The sequence below is a fragment of the Marmota marmota genome, unplaced genomic scaffold (genome assembly GCF_001458135.2).
Source record: "Marmota marmota marmota unplaced genomic scaffold, marMar, whole genome shotgun sequence".
NCBI lineage: Eukaryota > Metazoa > Chordata > Mammalia > Rodentia > Sciuridae > Marmota > Marmota marmota.
The window spans coordinates 38122788-38136610 of NW_026000229.1; the positions used below are offsets into that span (position 1 = coordinate 38122788).

Consider the following 13823-nt stretch of genomic DNA (forward strand, 5'->3'; position numbering starts at 1 on the left):
ATTTTTAATATTTATTTTTTAGTTTTCGGCGGACACAACATCTTTGTTTTTGTATGTGGTGCTGAGGATAGAACCCGGGCTGCACGCAGGCCAGACAAGCGTGCTACCGCTTGAGCCACTTTCCCCAGCCCCGCCCCCCCAAAAAAAAGAGAATTGAAAAAAGCTCTTCTATAAGCACTATCCCTTTTACCAATATGGTCTTACCTAGGACAAGAGTTTCGAGGACAAACAGAACTGCATAGAGCCATTCTTGGTATTTCCTGAGACCGGGAAGCAATTTTCAATTCAGCTTCCTTCTTTGTAGTTATCTTCTCTTCTTGCTATTTGTATTAAAGTAAACAAAATAAGTAACTCTCTCAACCAGAAAATGATATATTTTCTCAAGCTCTAGTCCAACATTACATTAGTCTTACCTAGATATCCACTAACCATATGAAAAGTATGTATCACAAAAGTTCTTTCCAATAATTCATGTTTTTAGTATAAACTTGTATTGTTGTACTCAATTGAGCAATTCCAAGAATACACTAAATTTGTTAACCCCATTCTAATGGAACATAACTGGAATAAAAAGCTAAAATCAAAATTAATGAAATAATTTGTTTATCATATAATAAGTCACATCACTTATTTCATATGTCATAAATCCCATTTGAAATCACCTGGTTCAAATACTTTCCTGCTCAACTTTGCTGCTACTAATCCCTAAGAAACCACCAAAAACTGAGGGGCAGTAGGGAGGACTTAGAAACCTTCTACACTTCTGTACTGTTTAGATTATTTCAGGATAAACATGTAGCTCGGTGGTAGAGCACTTTGTCTAGCATGTCCTAGGGTCTGGGTCTAATCCCTAGCACTTTTGGGGAAAAAAAGGCTAAATTTATTTCAAAAAAGCATTAGTTTTGTGTATTTAAAAAAAGGATATTGGGCTGGGGTTGTAGCTCAGCGATAGAGTGCTTGCCTAGCATGTGCAAGGCCCTGGGTTCGATCCTCAGCACCACATAAAAATAATAAAATAAAGGTATTGTTTTCAACTACAACTAAAAAATATTAAAAAAAAAAAAAAAAAAAAAGGTGGTAGGGGTGGGGTTGTGGCTCAGTGGCAGAGCACTTGCCCAGCATCTGTGAAGTACTACGGGTTCAATCCTAAGAATCACATATAAATAAATAAAAAATAAAAGTACATCAACAGCTAAAAAGTATTTAAAAAAAAAAAAAAAAAAGAGGGCTGGGGCTCAGTGGTTGAGTGCTCACCTAGCATGCATGAGGCACTGGGTTCGATCCTTAGCACCACATAAAAACAAAATAATATGTCCACCTAAAACTAAAAATACATACATACATAAATAAATATTTTTTTTAAAAAAGGATATTACCTGATCACCTGCTCTTTCTTGCTGAGTAGTTTGGATTTCTTTTAGCTTTTTCTCCATCTCTTCAATCTGTTTCTGCATTTGTGCTCTCGTCTCTGCACTGGTCAACAGCTCTACTACAAACAGTGAAGATGGCTGAGGCATTACTCCTTGTAACAATTTATTCTATCAAAAACTACCTTTGGGGTGCATGTCCTCAACACACATTAATACAGATGAAAATGATATAAGTGGATTACTTTATTTATATAGCAAATAATAGATAAATGCCTAAAGTACAACTTGAAAACTTAGGTTTTGGTGGTAAATAATACAAAGTTCTTGGTTATGTGATACTAACATTCAAATTTGAGATAAACACACAAACAAATGAAAACAGTCTTCAGTAACTTAGCAAGGCAATAAGCAACTTAGCAAGACTCTGTCTCAAATAAAAAGAAACTACGATGTGTGTTTGAGTAAAGGGATGAAGATCAGTGACTATTTAAGACCTGTGACCAAGAAAGATCATTCTGACAAAATGACATGATAAAGCTAAAACTTTTTTTCTTCCTTTGGTACTGGGGATAGAACACGGGAGTACTTTACCACTAAGCCATATTCCCAGACCTTTTTATTTTTCATTTTGAGTCAGGGTCTTACTAAATTGCTGAGGCTGGCCTCAAAATTTCAATCCTCCTGCCTCAGCCTCCCACGTCAATGGGATTACAGGCATGTGCCACTGCCCCCAGTGAAAAAGCTAGAATTTTTAAAAGGAGAAAATGGTCTGTAAGTAGCCATGACAAGAAAGAACAATCTTAGCCAGGCATGGTGGCGCATGCCTGTAATTCCAGTGGCTTAGGAGGCTGAGGCAGGAGGATTGCGAGTTCAAAGCCAGCCTCAGCAAAAGAGGTGCTAAGCAACTCAGTGAGACCCTGTCTCTAAATAAAATACAAAAAGGGGCTGGGGATGTGGCTCAGTGGTTGAGTGCCCTGAGTTCAATCCCCAGTACCAAATAAAAAAAAAAAAGGAAAAAGAAAGAAAGAACAATTTTTCTAAGCTGTGGCTGTAGTTACATTTCTCATATGCTTCTATTACAGTAAATAGCCAACAAGTCTTGGATGTCAGTCCTATTTCAAAAGTAACAAGAATTCGTATTCAAAGGCATGAGGTTTTATAAGGGAATGCACTATATACCCAGGTGGAAAAATACAAATTCAAGAACTAGATTCAGAGACCAGCTAAGGAAGTAGATTTTAAAAGACCTTTTATCTATTCAAATCTAACTTATTATAAGCTTAATACCACCATGTTTTAGCCAACTAAGAAATATACTTTCACCTTACTTCTGTATACCTGGTATGAATTAGATATTTCCATTAAGATAAACCCAGTTTTATTTAGATACTGATTTCTTTCTCTAGTTCATATTTAGCTACCCTCCTACCCCATTTCTTTGTTGGTTTCTTTTTTTTTTTTTCTTTTAAGGTTCTATGGATCAAGTCCAGGGCATCACAATTCCCAAGCAAGCTCTCTCTACCACTGAGCTACAAATCTAGCTCTATTCTCTCCCCCCCTCTCTATATATATATTTGTAGATGGGCACAATAACTTTGTTTTTATGTGGTGCCGAGGATGAAACCCAGTGCCTCACAGTAATAGGCAAGTGCTCTACCACCGAGCTACAACCTCAGCCCCTCTGTTCCTATTTTTTAAAAACCTTACTCAGCTAGATCCTTGTTTTGCAATCATCTCCCCGTCCTTCCTAGACACATTTTTCAGTATTTCAACCAGAGCACCTTTGTGAATCTTGGAAATGCACTAGGAAATGTAATAAATGAAGGTAATTCCAAGCATACTAAGTCTCCTTTATAGCATTTTGTTTCTAACTCGTTACCTGAAACTCAGAAAGATTTTGTCCTCAAGTTATAGAAGTGATAGGCTAGGGGCAGTGGCACTCGTCTGTAATTCCAGCAGGTCGGAAGGCCAAAGCAGGAGGATTGCAAGTTCAAAGCCAGCCTCAGCAACTTAACAAGGCCCTAAATAACTCATGAAAATGCTTTCTCAAAATAAAAAAAATAAAAAGGGATGGGGATGTGGTTCAGTGATTGCGTGCCCCTGGTTCAATCCTTTTTACCGACACCCCCCCCCAAAAAAATCTATATGGATGACATTTATTCTTGGGCCTCCCCCAACCTCGTTTTCTATATCCTTCTTATTCTCCCTCATGTCCTCATGTTCTATTCTGCCTATCTTTTTTCTTTTCCTTTTTTTTGGGGGGTTAGGGTGGGGTGAAGAAATGCACCCTAGGGATTGAACCCAGAGCATTCTGCTCTATATCTTGCTTCCAAATTCTATAGATACCAGAATAGGAAGTGCTTTCCATTTCCAAGAAATTCCCACTTTCTCAATTTATAATAAAGATTCCTTCAATTTAGAAAGAAAATATCTTTAAGAGACAATAAAAATAACTATTGTGACTGAGGTAAGAGAAAATTGTTAATTTAAATAAGTCCTTGGAGAAGGAGGTAAAAGACCACTGTAATGAAAACTATAGAACATTGAAGAAAAAAACTGAAGGACTCAGAAGATGAAAAGACCTCCCAGACATTAATAATGTAAAAATGACCATACAGCCAAAAGTAATACATATTCAAAGCAATTCCCATCAAAATATCAATGACATTCTTCACAGAACTAGGAAAAACAGATCTAAAATTCATTTGGAAAAATAAAAGACCCAGAATAGCAAAAGCAATTCTAAGCCACCCCCAACAACAATAAAAAAACACAAGTGCTGAAGGCATCACACTACCGGACTTCAAATTACACTACAGAGCTATAGTAACAAAAACTGCATGTTACTGACATGAAAAATCAACACATAGATCAATGGTACAGAAAAGATGACACAGAGATAAACCTAGGAATTAAACCAGAAAGCTATGCTACTTCTAGAAGAAAATGTAGGGCCAACACTCCAGTATACAGGCACAGGCAATGTCTTTTTCCACAGGACCCCTAAAACTGAGGAATTAATGCCAAAAGTGAATAAATGGTATGTCATCAAATTTAAAAAAGCTTCTGCACAGCACAGGAAATAATTAGGAATGTAAAGAGAATGTACAGAATGGGAGAAAATCTTTGCTAGCTACTCTGACAGAAGATTAATATCCAGAATATATAAACTTCACACCAAAAAAAAAAAAAAAAAAAAAGCCAAATAATAAATGGGCAAATGAATTAAACAGACACTTCTCAAAAGAAATATACATATGGCCAACAAATATATGAAAAAAAATGTTGACCATCATTAGCAATTAGGGAAATGCAAACCAAAACTACACTGAGACTTCATCTCACATCATTCAGAGTGGCATTCATTAAGAATACAAATAATAAATACTGGAGAGGATGAAGCAAAAAAGGAACACTTTTACACCATTGGTGGGATTGTAAATTAGTACAACCACTATGGAAATCAGTATGGAGGTTCCTCAAAAGACTAGGCATGGAACCACCGTATGACCCAGTTATACCATTCCTCAGTATTTATCATAAAGAATTTAAATCATCATATTATAGTGATACTTGCATACCCAGATTTATAGTAGCCCAGTTCACAATAGCCAAACTATGGTATCAGTCTACGTGCCCATCAATGGATGAATGGATAAAGATAATGTGGTATATATCCACAATGGAGTTTTATTCAGCCATAAAGAAAAATAAAATTATGTCATTTGCAGGAAAATGGATGGAATTAGAGACCATTATGTTAAGCAAAGTGACTCAGAAGGTGTAAGGACATGTTTTATCTCATGTGCCAAAGCTACAGAAGAAAAAGAAATATGGGGGAGGATCTCATGCAAATCAAAGGAAAATTAATAGAGGAAAGGAAATAAGGATGGGAGACAGGGAAAGGGAAAGTGTTGGGAAGTGATGTTGGCTAAATTATATTGCTATATTGTGTGTCTGTATGAATATGTAACAACAAATACCATTGTTATGTACAACTATAATATACCAATTAAAATATGTGGAAAAAATTTTAAGAAATGTTTTAGCAGAGTTAAAGGAAAACAAAACAAAACAAAAAAGTCCTTGGAGTATCAAGGGTACAGTGAAATATTTCAGGACGCATCAAGAAAAGTACTTAATAGAAAGGCAAGACACGCACATGTGTGCATGTCAGGGATCATAGCTGATTTTATTGTAGAATATGAATTGTTCCTGCATTCAGAGCTTCTTCTCCTTTATTCCTGAGCACATACTCAGTTTTCTCCATTGTGTTTTTGTGGCAGGCAGCAATGGAAGTGGAGCACATATATAGAGAGAAACTGTACAACCACAGAAATAGCACATAAAGCTATAAAGTGGACAATTTTCCTCAGATTTAATAAATTAGTTCAACTCTCCTACAAATAAATTACTTTCACAAGTTTAAATTAGTTCAACACACACACCTTCCCTCTGCTCTTTCAATTTTTTCCGAAAAACTTCAGCTCGAATTTCTTCAAAGGAGAATTCCTCGACTCCTGCATAAATCTTCTCCTTACAATACATCATTCTCTCTTTCTTTTCCTCAGACTCTTGCTGATGGCTTTGAACTCTTTGCAGAAGATCTCTTTCTTCTTTTCCAGGCTTTCTGGTGCTTAGAATGTGGTTTATACTGGGTTCAATTTTACATGGTGTCCTAAAGAAGCAAAATAATTTAATACTCAAAGTCAAAATAAATTATTTCTTATGAATTTTAAGTTCTAATTTTAATATGTTAATCACAAGAAATAATAAGATTGAGAAAGGAGGCTGAAAACAACTTATAAAAATTATTATTAATTATGTTCTGAGCCTGGGATACATATAGCTCAGTGGTAGTACATCTGCTTAGCATGTGTAAGGTGCTGGGTTCAATCCCTAACACCAGGAAAAAATTAAAATTATGTTTTGAGAAGTAATTCAGCTATCAGGAAGGAAATTAGTAGTAGAGTTAGGGTGATCAAGCAGCTTATATTGCTTATAGGTAAAAATAAAATTTAATACCACATGTTATTCAAACCTGGTAGATATAAAGAAGCTAATCTCTGCAATGTAGTTATTTTTCACAGTTTCACATCCAAAAGAATTAGAATTACAAATACAGCATTAGGGAACTGATGATGTAAAATTCAAGGTTTTCAGCTGAGGGAGAAGAATGAAAATGGCAGTATAGGTTTGAATAAAATAGGTTTGAATAAAATGAAATATAATTCATTCAGGTTAGCAGATAGATGCTCTCAACCCTGGGCATGGATACTTTCAAAACTATACTGAGACTTCATCTCACATCATTCATCTCACATCATAGTAAGTGTGAAACATAACTAGTGATAGAGTTTGAGCATCTACAAGTTTTAAGAGCTTCTCCAAAAAATTTGTACAACCTGATAAAGAACTTTTATGAAAAACTCAAACTAATACCACATTTCCACTTGGGAGGATCACAAATTCAAGGACAGACTGGGCAACTTAGCAAGAACTTGTCTAAAAAATAAAAACAAAATTTTGAAAAAGCTGGGGGTGTAATTCAGTGGTAGAATGCTTACATAGCATGCATTATGCCCAGGGTTCAATTCCCAACACTGCAAAAAAACCCAAAAAAGCCAGAATGCTTTCTCTGTCAGATCACAAACAAGACCAGGATGTTCATTCTTGCTACATGAACATTGTTCTGGAATTTCTAACTAAGGCAATTAGGCAAGAAAAAGAAAAGGAGTTTAGATAAGAAAGTAAGAACAAAACTACACTTGCAGACAACATGATCTTATATACAGACAACCCTAAGGATCTACTAAAAATCAATTGTAGGGCTGGGGTTGTGGCTCAGTGGCAGAGCACTTGCCTAGCATGTGTGAGGAACTGGGGGGGTTCATTTCTCAGCACTACATATAAATAAACGAATAAAAGTCCATACCTCTAAAATAAAATAAAATAAATAAAGATATAGTGTCCATCTACAGTAACAAAAAACTTAAAAAAAAAAAATCAATTGTGTTGCTGGGTGTGATGGGGCACACCTCTAGTTTCAGTTTTTCAGCTATTAGGGAAGCTGAGGCAGGAAGATTGCTTGAGCTTAGGAGTTTAAGACCAGCCCCTGGGCAATGTAGCAAGACCACATCTCTACCTCTATATACACCGAAAAAATAAAACACCATCAGTATTTTATATACTTGCAATAAACCATCTAAAAATGAAATTAATAATTCTATTTACAACTTCATAGAATAAAACTTCAGAATTTAAAGAAGTGTGAACAGACATTTCACCAAAAAAAAAAAAAAAAAACCAGAAATGGCAAATAAGCATGTGAAAAGTTGCTTAACATAATAAATCAGGGAACTGCAAATTAAAACTTTAATGAGATATCACTACACACCTATTACAATAGCTAAAATCAAAAACATTCACAAAACTAAATGCTGTCAAGATATAAATGTCATTTGTTACTAGTAGAAATGCAAAATGATACATTTTCCACTTTCACTTTGGAATAGTGAAAGTGAAATTGGCACTATTTCTAACAAAGCTAAAGTTAATTGTCTTATACAATATAGCTAAATGAATTGAAAAGTTATGTTGTACACAAAAACTTGCACATGAATGTTTTTAGCAACCTATTCATAATTTCTAAAACTTAGAAGCAACCAAGATGTCCTCTAGTAGATGAATGAATAAACAAACTGCAGTACATTCATACAATGAAATATCATTCAGCACTAAAAAGAAATGAGCTGTTGAGCCACAGAATGACACCAAGGAGTCTTAAATTAATATTGTTAAGTGAAAGCCGCCAGTCTGAAAAGGGCAAATATTATATGATTCTATTTATGAGACTTTCTGGAAAAGGCAAAAAAACAGGGCCAGCTAAGGAAGTGGATATTAAAAGACCTTTCATCTACTCAAATCCAACCTATTATAAGCATAATACCACCATGTTTTAGCTAACTAATAAGAATACACTTTCACCTTACTTCTGTATACCTGGTATGAATTAGATATTTCCATTAAGATAAACCCAGTTTTATTTAGATACTGATTTCTTTCTCTAGTTCATATTTAGCTACCCTCCTACCCTATTTCTTTGTTGGAATGTTTTGTTTTTTTTTCTTTTAAGGTTCTATGGATCAAGTCCAGGGCATCACAATTCCCAAGCAAGCTTTCTCTACCACTGAACTACAAATCTAGCTCTATTCTTATATATATGTATATATGTATGTATGTATGTATGTATGTATATATATATATATATATATGTAGTTGTAGATGGGCACAATAACTTTGTTTTTATGTGATGCTGAGGATCAAACCAAGTGCCTCACAGTGCTAGGCAAGTGCTCTACCACCGAGCTACAATAAAAAAATTTTAAAAATACAATAAAAAAATCAGTACTTCACATTGATTAAGGGGAGAGATGAAGATGGAGCACAAGAAATTCTGATTACAATGAAATAATTTTGTATACACTACAATGATTGATACGTGACATTATGCATGTGTCAAAACTCATAGTAAGTGTGAAACATATTAGAATGAATCTTAATGTAAGCAAATCCACTGGATTCAATAATTAAAACAAATATATGACACTAATGCAGGATGTTAATAAGAGGGAAAACTGTATAGAATTGAGTGGGGATGAGTACATGAGAACTCTGGTACTTTCTACTCAATTTTTCTATAAAATTAAAACCACTATAAAAAATAAAGTCTATTGGTGGTGCATGCCTATAATCCCAGTGACTTAGGAGGCCGAGGCAGGAGGATCATAAGTTTGAGGACACCCTCAGCAACTTAGTGAGGCCTGAGAAATTTACTGAGACCCCATCTCAAAATAAAAAATTTAAAAGGCTGGGGATGTGGCTCAATGGTTAAGCACTCCTGGGTTCAACCCCCAGCATCAAAAACATTAAAAAAAAAAAAAAAACAGTTTAGAAATAAACCCATACATTATAGCTGATTTTCAGCAAGGAAACCAAGACCATTCAATGAAGAAGAAGCCAGGAATGGCCGCACAGGCCTATAATCCTAGCAGCTTGGGATGCTGAGAAGGAAGAATCACGAGTTCAAAGCCACCTCAGGAACTTAGAGAGGTCCTAAGGACTTAGTGAGACCCTGTCTCAAAATAAAAAATAAGAAAAGGGCTGGGAATGTGGCTCAGTGGTTAAGCAATCCTGGGTTCAATCCCTGGCACCAAAATTAATAAAAATTTAAAAACTTTGGGGCTTCAAAAGATAAAAGAAAATGGAAAATCAACAATGAAGAGACAAATAACCCAATTAAAAAAATAGCCAAAGAACTTAAATACACATTTCTCCAATGAAGATACACAAATTTTGCCATAAAAAGAGGCTCAACACAATTTGTCATTATACAAATGCAACTCAAAACCATACTGAGATAACACTTCACACCCACTAAGATGACAATAACCAAAGAGACAGATAACAAATATTGGCAAGAATGTAGAGAAATTGAAATGCCCATATATTATGGGACTGTGGAAATGTAAAATCCTGCAGCCTGTTTGGAAAACAGTGACAATTGCTCAAAATGTTAAAAATGCAGTTACCATATTACCCTGGAATTCCTTTTCTAGGTAATAATTCCTTTTCATTTCTACCCAAGAGTAATGAAAATATGGTCACACAATGATACACACAAGTATTCACAACAACATTATTTTCTTTTTTCTTTCCTTGCCTTTCTTTTTTTCCTATTTGGTACTGGGGATTAAATCCAGGGGTATACACTGAGATACATCCCTGACCCTTTTAATTTTGAAACAAATCTCACTAAGCTGGTCAGAGCCTCAATAAATTACTGACCTCAAACTTGGAATCGTTCTGCCTCAGCCTTCTGAGTTGCTGGGATTACAGGTGTGTGACATGACACAAAGCTGCATCATTATTCTTAACAGCCAAATGTGAAAACAACTCAAACGTCCATTAAACTAATGATTGGATAAAATGTCCAGAATTGGCAAATCTATAGACATAGAAAACAGATTAGTGATTGTTGGGGCTGAGAGTGGAATGGCTAGGGTGGTGGTAAAGAAGGAGGAATAGGAATTTTTTTTGAAGTGATAAAAATGCTCTAAAATGGATTGTAGAAAGAGCTGCACAACTATGAATATACTAAAAGTCACAGGACTGCATACTTTCAAAGGGTAAATTGTATGGTAGATAAATTATATCTCAAGCTGTTTTAAAAAATGTTTTTAGGGGCTGGGGTCATGGCTCAGTGGTAGAGTGTTTGCCTAGCAAACAAGAGGCACTGGGTTCAAACCTCAGCACCATATAAAAATGAAATAAAGATATTTCATCCACCTACAACTAAAAAAAATGTTTTTAAAAATAAGCTTTAAAGCTAATAGTAAATATATAAAGTTACAAGTCAATGATATAGAGGAATAGGGGTAGAGGGAAAATTAAAAAGAAGAAAAAGGCCATTAAAAAGATGAGATGGTTGGGCTGGGATTGTGGCTCAGTGGTAAAGTGCTCGCCTAGCACGGGCGGGACCTGGGCTCGATTCTCAGCACCACATAAAAATAAAGGTATTGTGTTGTGTCCATCCACCGAAAAAAAAAAAAAAAGGTGAGATGGTTGGGCATTGTGGCACAGGCCCATAATCCCAGCTACTCAAGAAACTGAGGTAGGAGGATCACAGTCTAAGGCCAGCCTGGGTAACAGGGTCTGAATGAGACCTTGTCTCAAAACAAAAATAAAGAGAAAAAGCACTGGGGATATAGTTCAGTAGTAGAGCACTTGACTAGCATTCAAGAGGCCGTGGGTCCAATCCCTAGCACTGGGGAAAAACAAAACAAAACAAAACCCCAAAGGCGAGATGGGGGCTTAGGCATAAATCAGTGGTAGAATGCTTGCCTATCATCAGTGAGACCCTGTGTTTGATTCCCAGAACCAAAAAGAAAAAAAAAAAGGCAAGATAAAGTAACTAGATATTTACAGAGGTCCTATTCATTATTTTGTAGTCACACAATTTTGGTAATCTTTGTTCCTTTTCTGTTATATCACATAGTCCTTTCACAAGATTAAAATACAAAGGAGTTGGAGGTTTAGCTTTTTGGTAGAATCTGTACTTAGCATGTGCAAGGCCCTTTAATCCCCAGCCCTGAAAAACAAAAAAAGAATAAATTAAATACTAATTATTAAAATAAAGTATAAGCCTGGTATGGTGGCTCACACCTGTAATCCCAGCACTCCAGAGGTTGAAGCAGGAGGACTGTCAAGTTCAAAGCCAGCCTCAGTAACTATAGAGACCCTGTCTCTAAATAAAATATAAAAAAGGTCTAGAGATATGGCTCAGTAGCTAAGCACCCCTGGGCTCAATCACCAGTACCAAAAAAAATTTTTTTTAAATAACTTAAAGAGTAAAAACTTAAAGGAGTAGGGAATCAGACTAGAAGCTTTATGTAGGATACAGAATATTGAAAAGAATGTGTAGTTCTAAAGAACAAGCAGTCAGGAAACATGAATTCTAGTCTTGGATCTGCCATTAAATTAACTGTGATCAAAAAATTGATTTTATATAATATTGTAGCAAAAACCCCACAACACTTTTCTGTTTCATAACAACTTCTTATATAAGTGGTTTATGTTTCCAAAACTGAAACAGGTATACAAAAAGAATTGATTATATAAATTTTAAACCTATCCAGAAAACTTTTCAACATTTGGATTTGGTTTAAATCAAATTGTATTCTATATTTTTCAATTCATACAATAAAAAATTAAGGGGAATAATAGTCAAAGAAAAGTCAGTTTCCTAAATGCAATGTAGTATCCTGGATTGATACCAGAAACAGGAAAAGGATGTAACTGGAAAAAAAACTATTGAGATCTGAAGACTTTTCTGGAGTTTAGGTGATAATATTATACCAATGTCAATTTCTTAGTTCTAACAAACCATGGCTTTGTAAAATGTTAATAGAAAGGCAAGACACGCACATGTGTGCATGTCAGGGATCATAGCTGATTTTATTGTAGAATATGAATTGTTCCTGCATTCAGAGCTTCTTCTCCTTTATTCCTGAGCACATACTCAGTTTTCTCCATTGTGTTTTTGTGGCAGGCAGCAATGGAAGTGGAGCACATATATAGAGAGAAACTGTACAACCACAGAAATAGCACATAAAGCTATAAAGTGGACAATTTTCCTCAGATTTAATAAATTAGTTCAACTCTCCTACAAATAAATTACTTTCACAAGTTTAAATTAGTTCAACACACACACCTTCCCTCTGCTCTTTCAATTTTTTCCGAAAAACTTCAGCTCGAATTTCTTCAAAGGAGAATTCCTCGACTCCTGCATAAATCTTCTCCTTACAATACATCATTCTCTCTTTCTTTTCCTCAGACTCTTGCTGATGGCTTTGAACTCTTTGCAGAAGATCTCTTTCTTCTTTTCCAGNAGGGGAGGGGAGGGGGGATAGTAGAGGATAGGAAAGGCAGCAGAACACAACAGACACTAGTATGGCAATATGTAAATCAATGGATGTGTAACTGATGTGATTCTGCAATCTGTATATGGGGTAAAAATGGGAGCTCATAACCCACTTGAATCAAAGTGTGAAATATGATATATCAAGAACTATGTAATGTTTTGAACAGCCAACAATAAAAAATTAAAAAAAAAAATTTATTATATAATGTCAACTCATTTTTGAATAGCTATTTCAGTTTAGAAAACGTATAAACCACTGATATATTAAGTTATTATCAAACAAAACTATTGTGGGTTTTTTGTTTATAATTATATAATGAATGCTGATTTGGGGTTTCATTCCAAAAGTTATGGGGAGCTAGTAAGAGATTCTGATCAGGGAAACAACATGATCAAATACACACTATAGAACTTTAACAGCATAGAGAGAATGGGTAGAGAGGAATAAGACAAAGATTGGGATTTTAGTTACTGCTATGATTTGGATAAGTGTCTCCCCAAAACTCATGTGTTAAAAGTTTGGTCCTGGGTACACGGCACTGTTGAGAGGTGGCAGAATCTTTAGGAGGTGGGGCCTAGTGGGAAATTTTCAGTTCATCAGGAGTGTGCCCTTGAAGGGGATAATGGGATCCCAGTTCCTTCCTCTCTGCCACTCTCTTACACCATAATGTGCTGACTTGCAATAGGCCCAAAGCACCAGGGCCTATCTGTTATGGGCAGAAACTTGCAAAACTGTGAGCCAAAATAAACCTTTTCTTTTTATAAGCCGATTGTCTCCATGTATGGTATAGTGTTAGAAAGCTAACTGATATAGTTAAGTTGCAGAAATCCGGGCTAGGGATGTGGCTCAAGTGGTAGCGCGCCCGCCTGGCATGCGTGTGACCTGGGTTCGATCCTCAGCACCACATACAAAGATGTTGTGTCCACCAAAAACTAAAAAATAAACACTAAAATTCTCTCTCTCTCTCTAA

At 35.6% G+C, this 13823-nt stretch overlaps 1 protein-coding gene across 2 annotated transcripts in view; it reads right to left on the reverse strand.

Annotated features, from left to right (window-relative positions):
• The window catches only part of Bub1b (BUB1 mitotic checkpoint serine/threonine kinase B), a 62460-nt gene that overhangs the window by 25785 nt on the left and 22852 nt on the right, over positions 1-13823 (reverse strand). The window contains exons 9-11 of one of the 2 annotated variants that reach the window (XM_048793091.1): positions 5819-6048; positions 1377-1486; positions 205-320 (exon numbers count right to left, since the gene is read on the reverse strand). In XM_048793091.1, coding sequence (XP_048649048.1) covers positions 205-320; positions 1377-1486; positions 5819-6048 — 456 coding nt within the window. Of the gene's footprint in view, positions 1-204; positions 321-1376; positions 1490-5818; positions 6049-13823 lie in introns of both variants that reach the window. The other variant, XM_015480837.2, reaches the window with a different exon arrangement.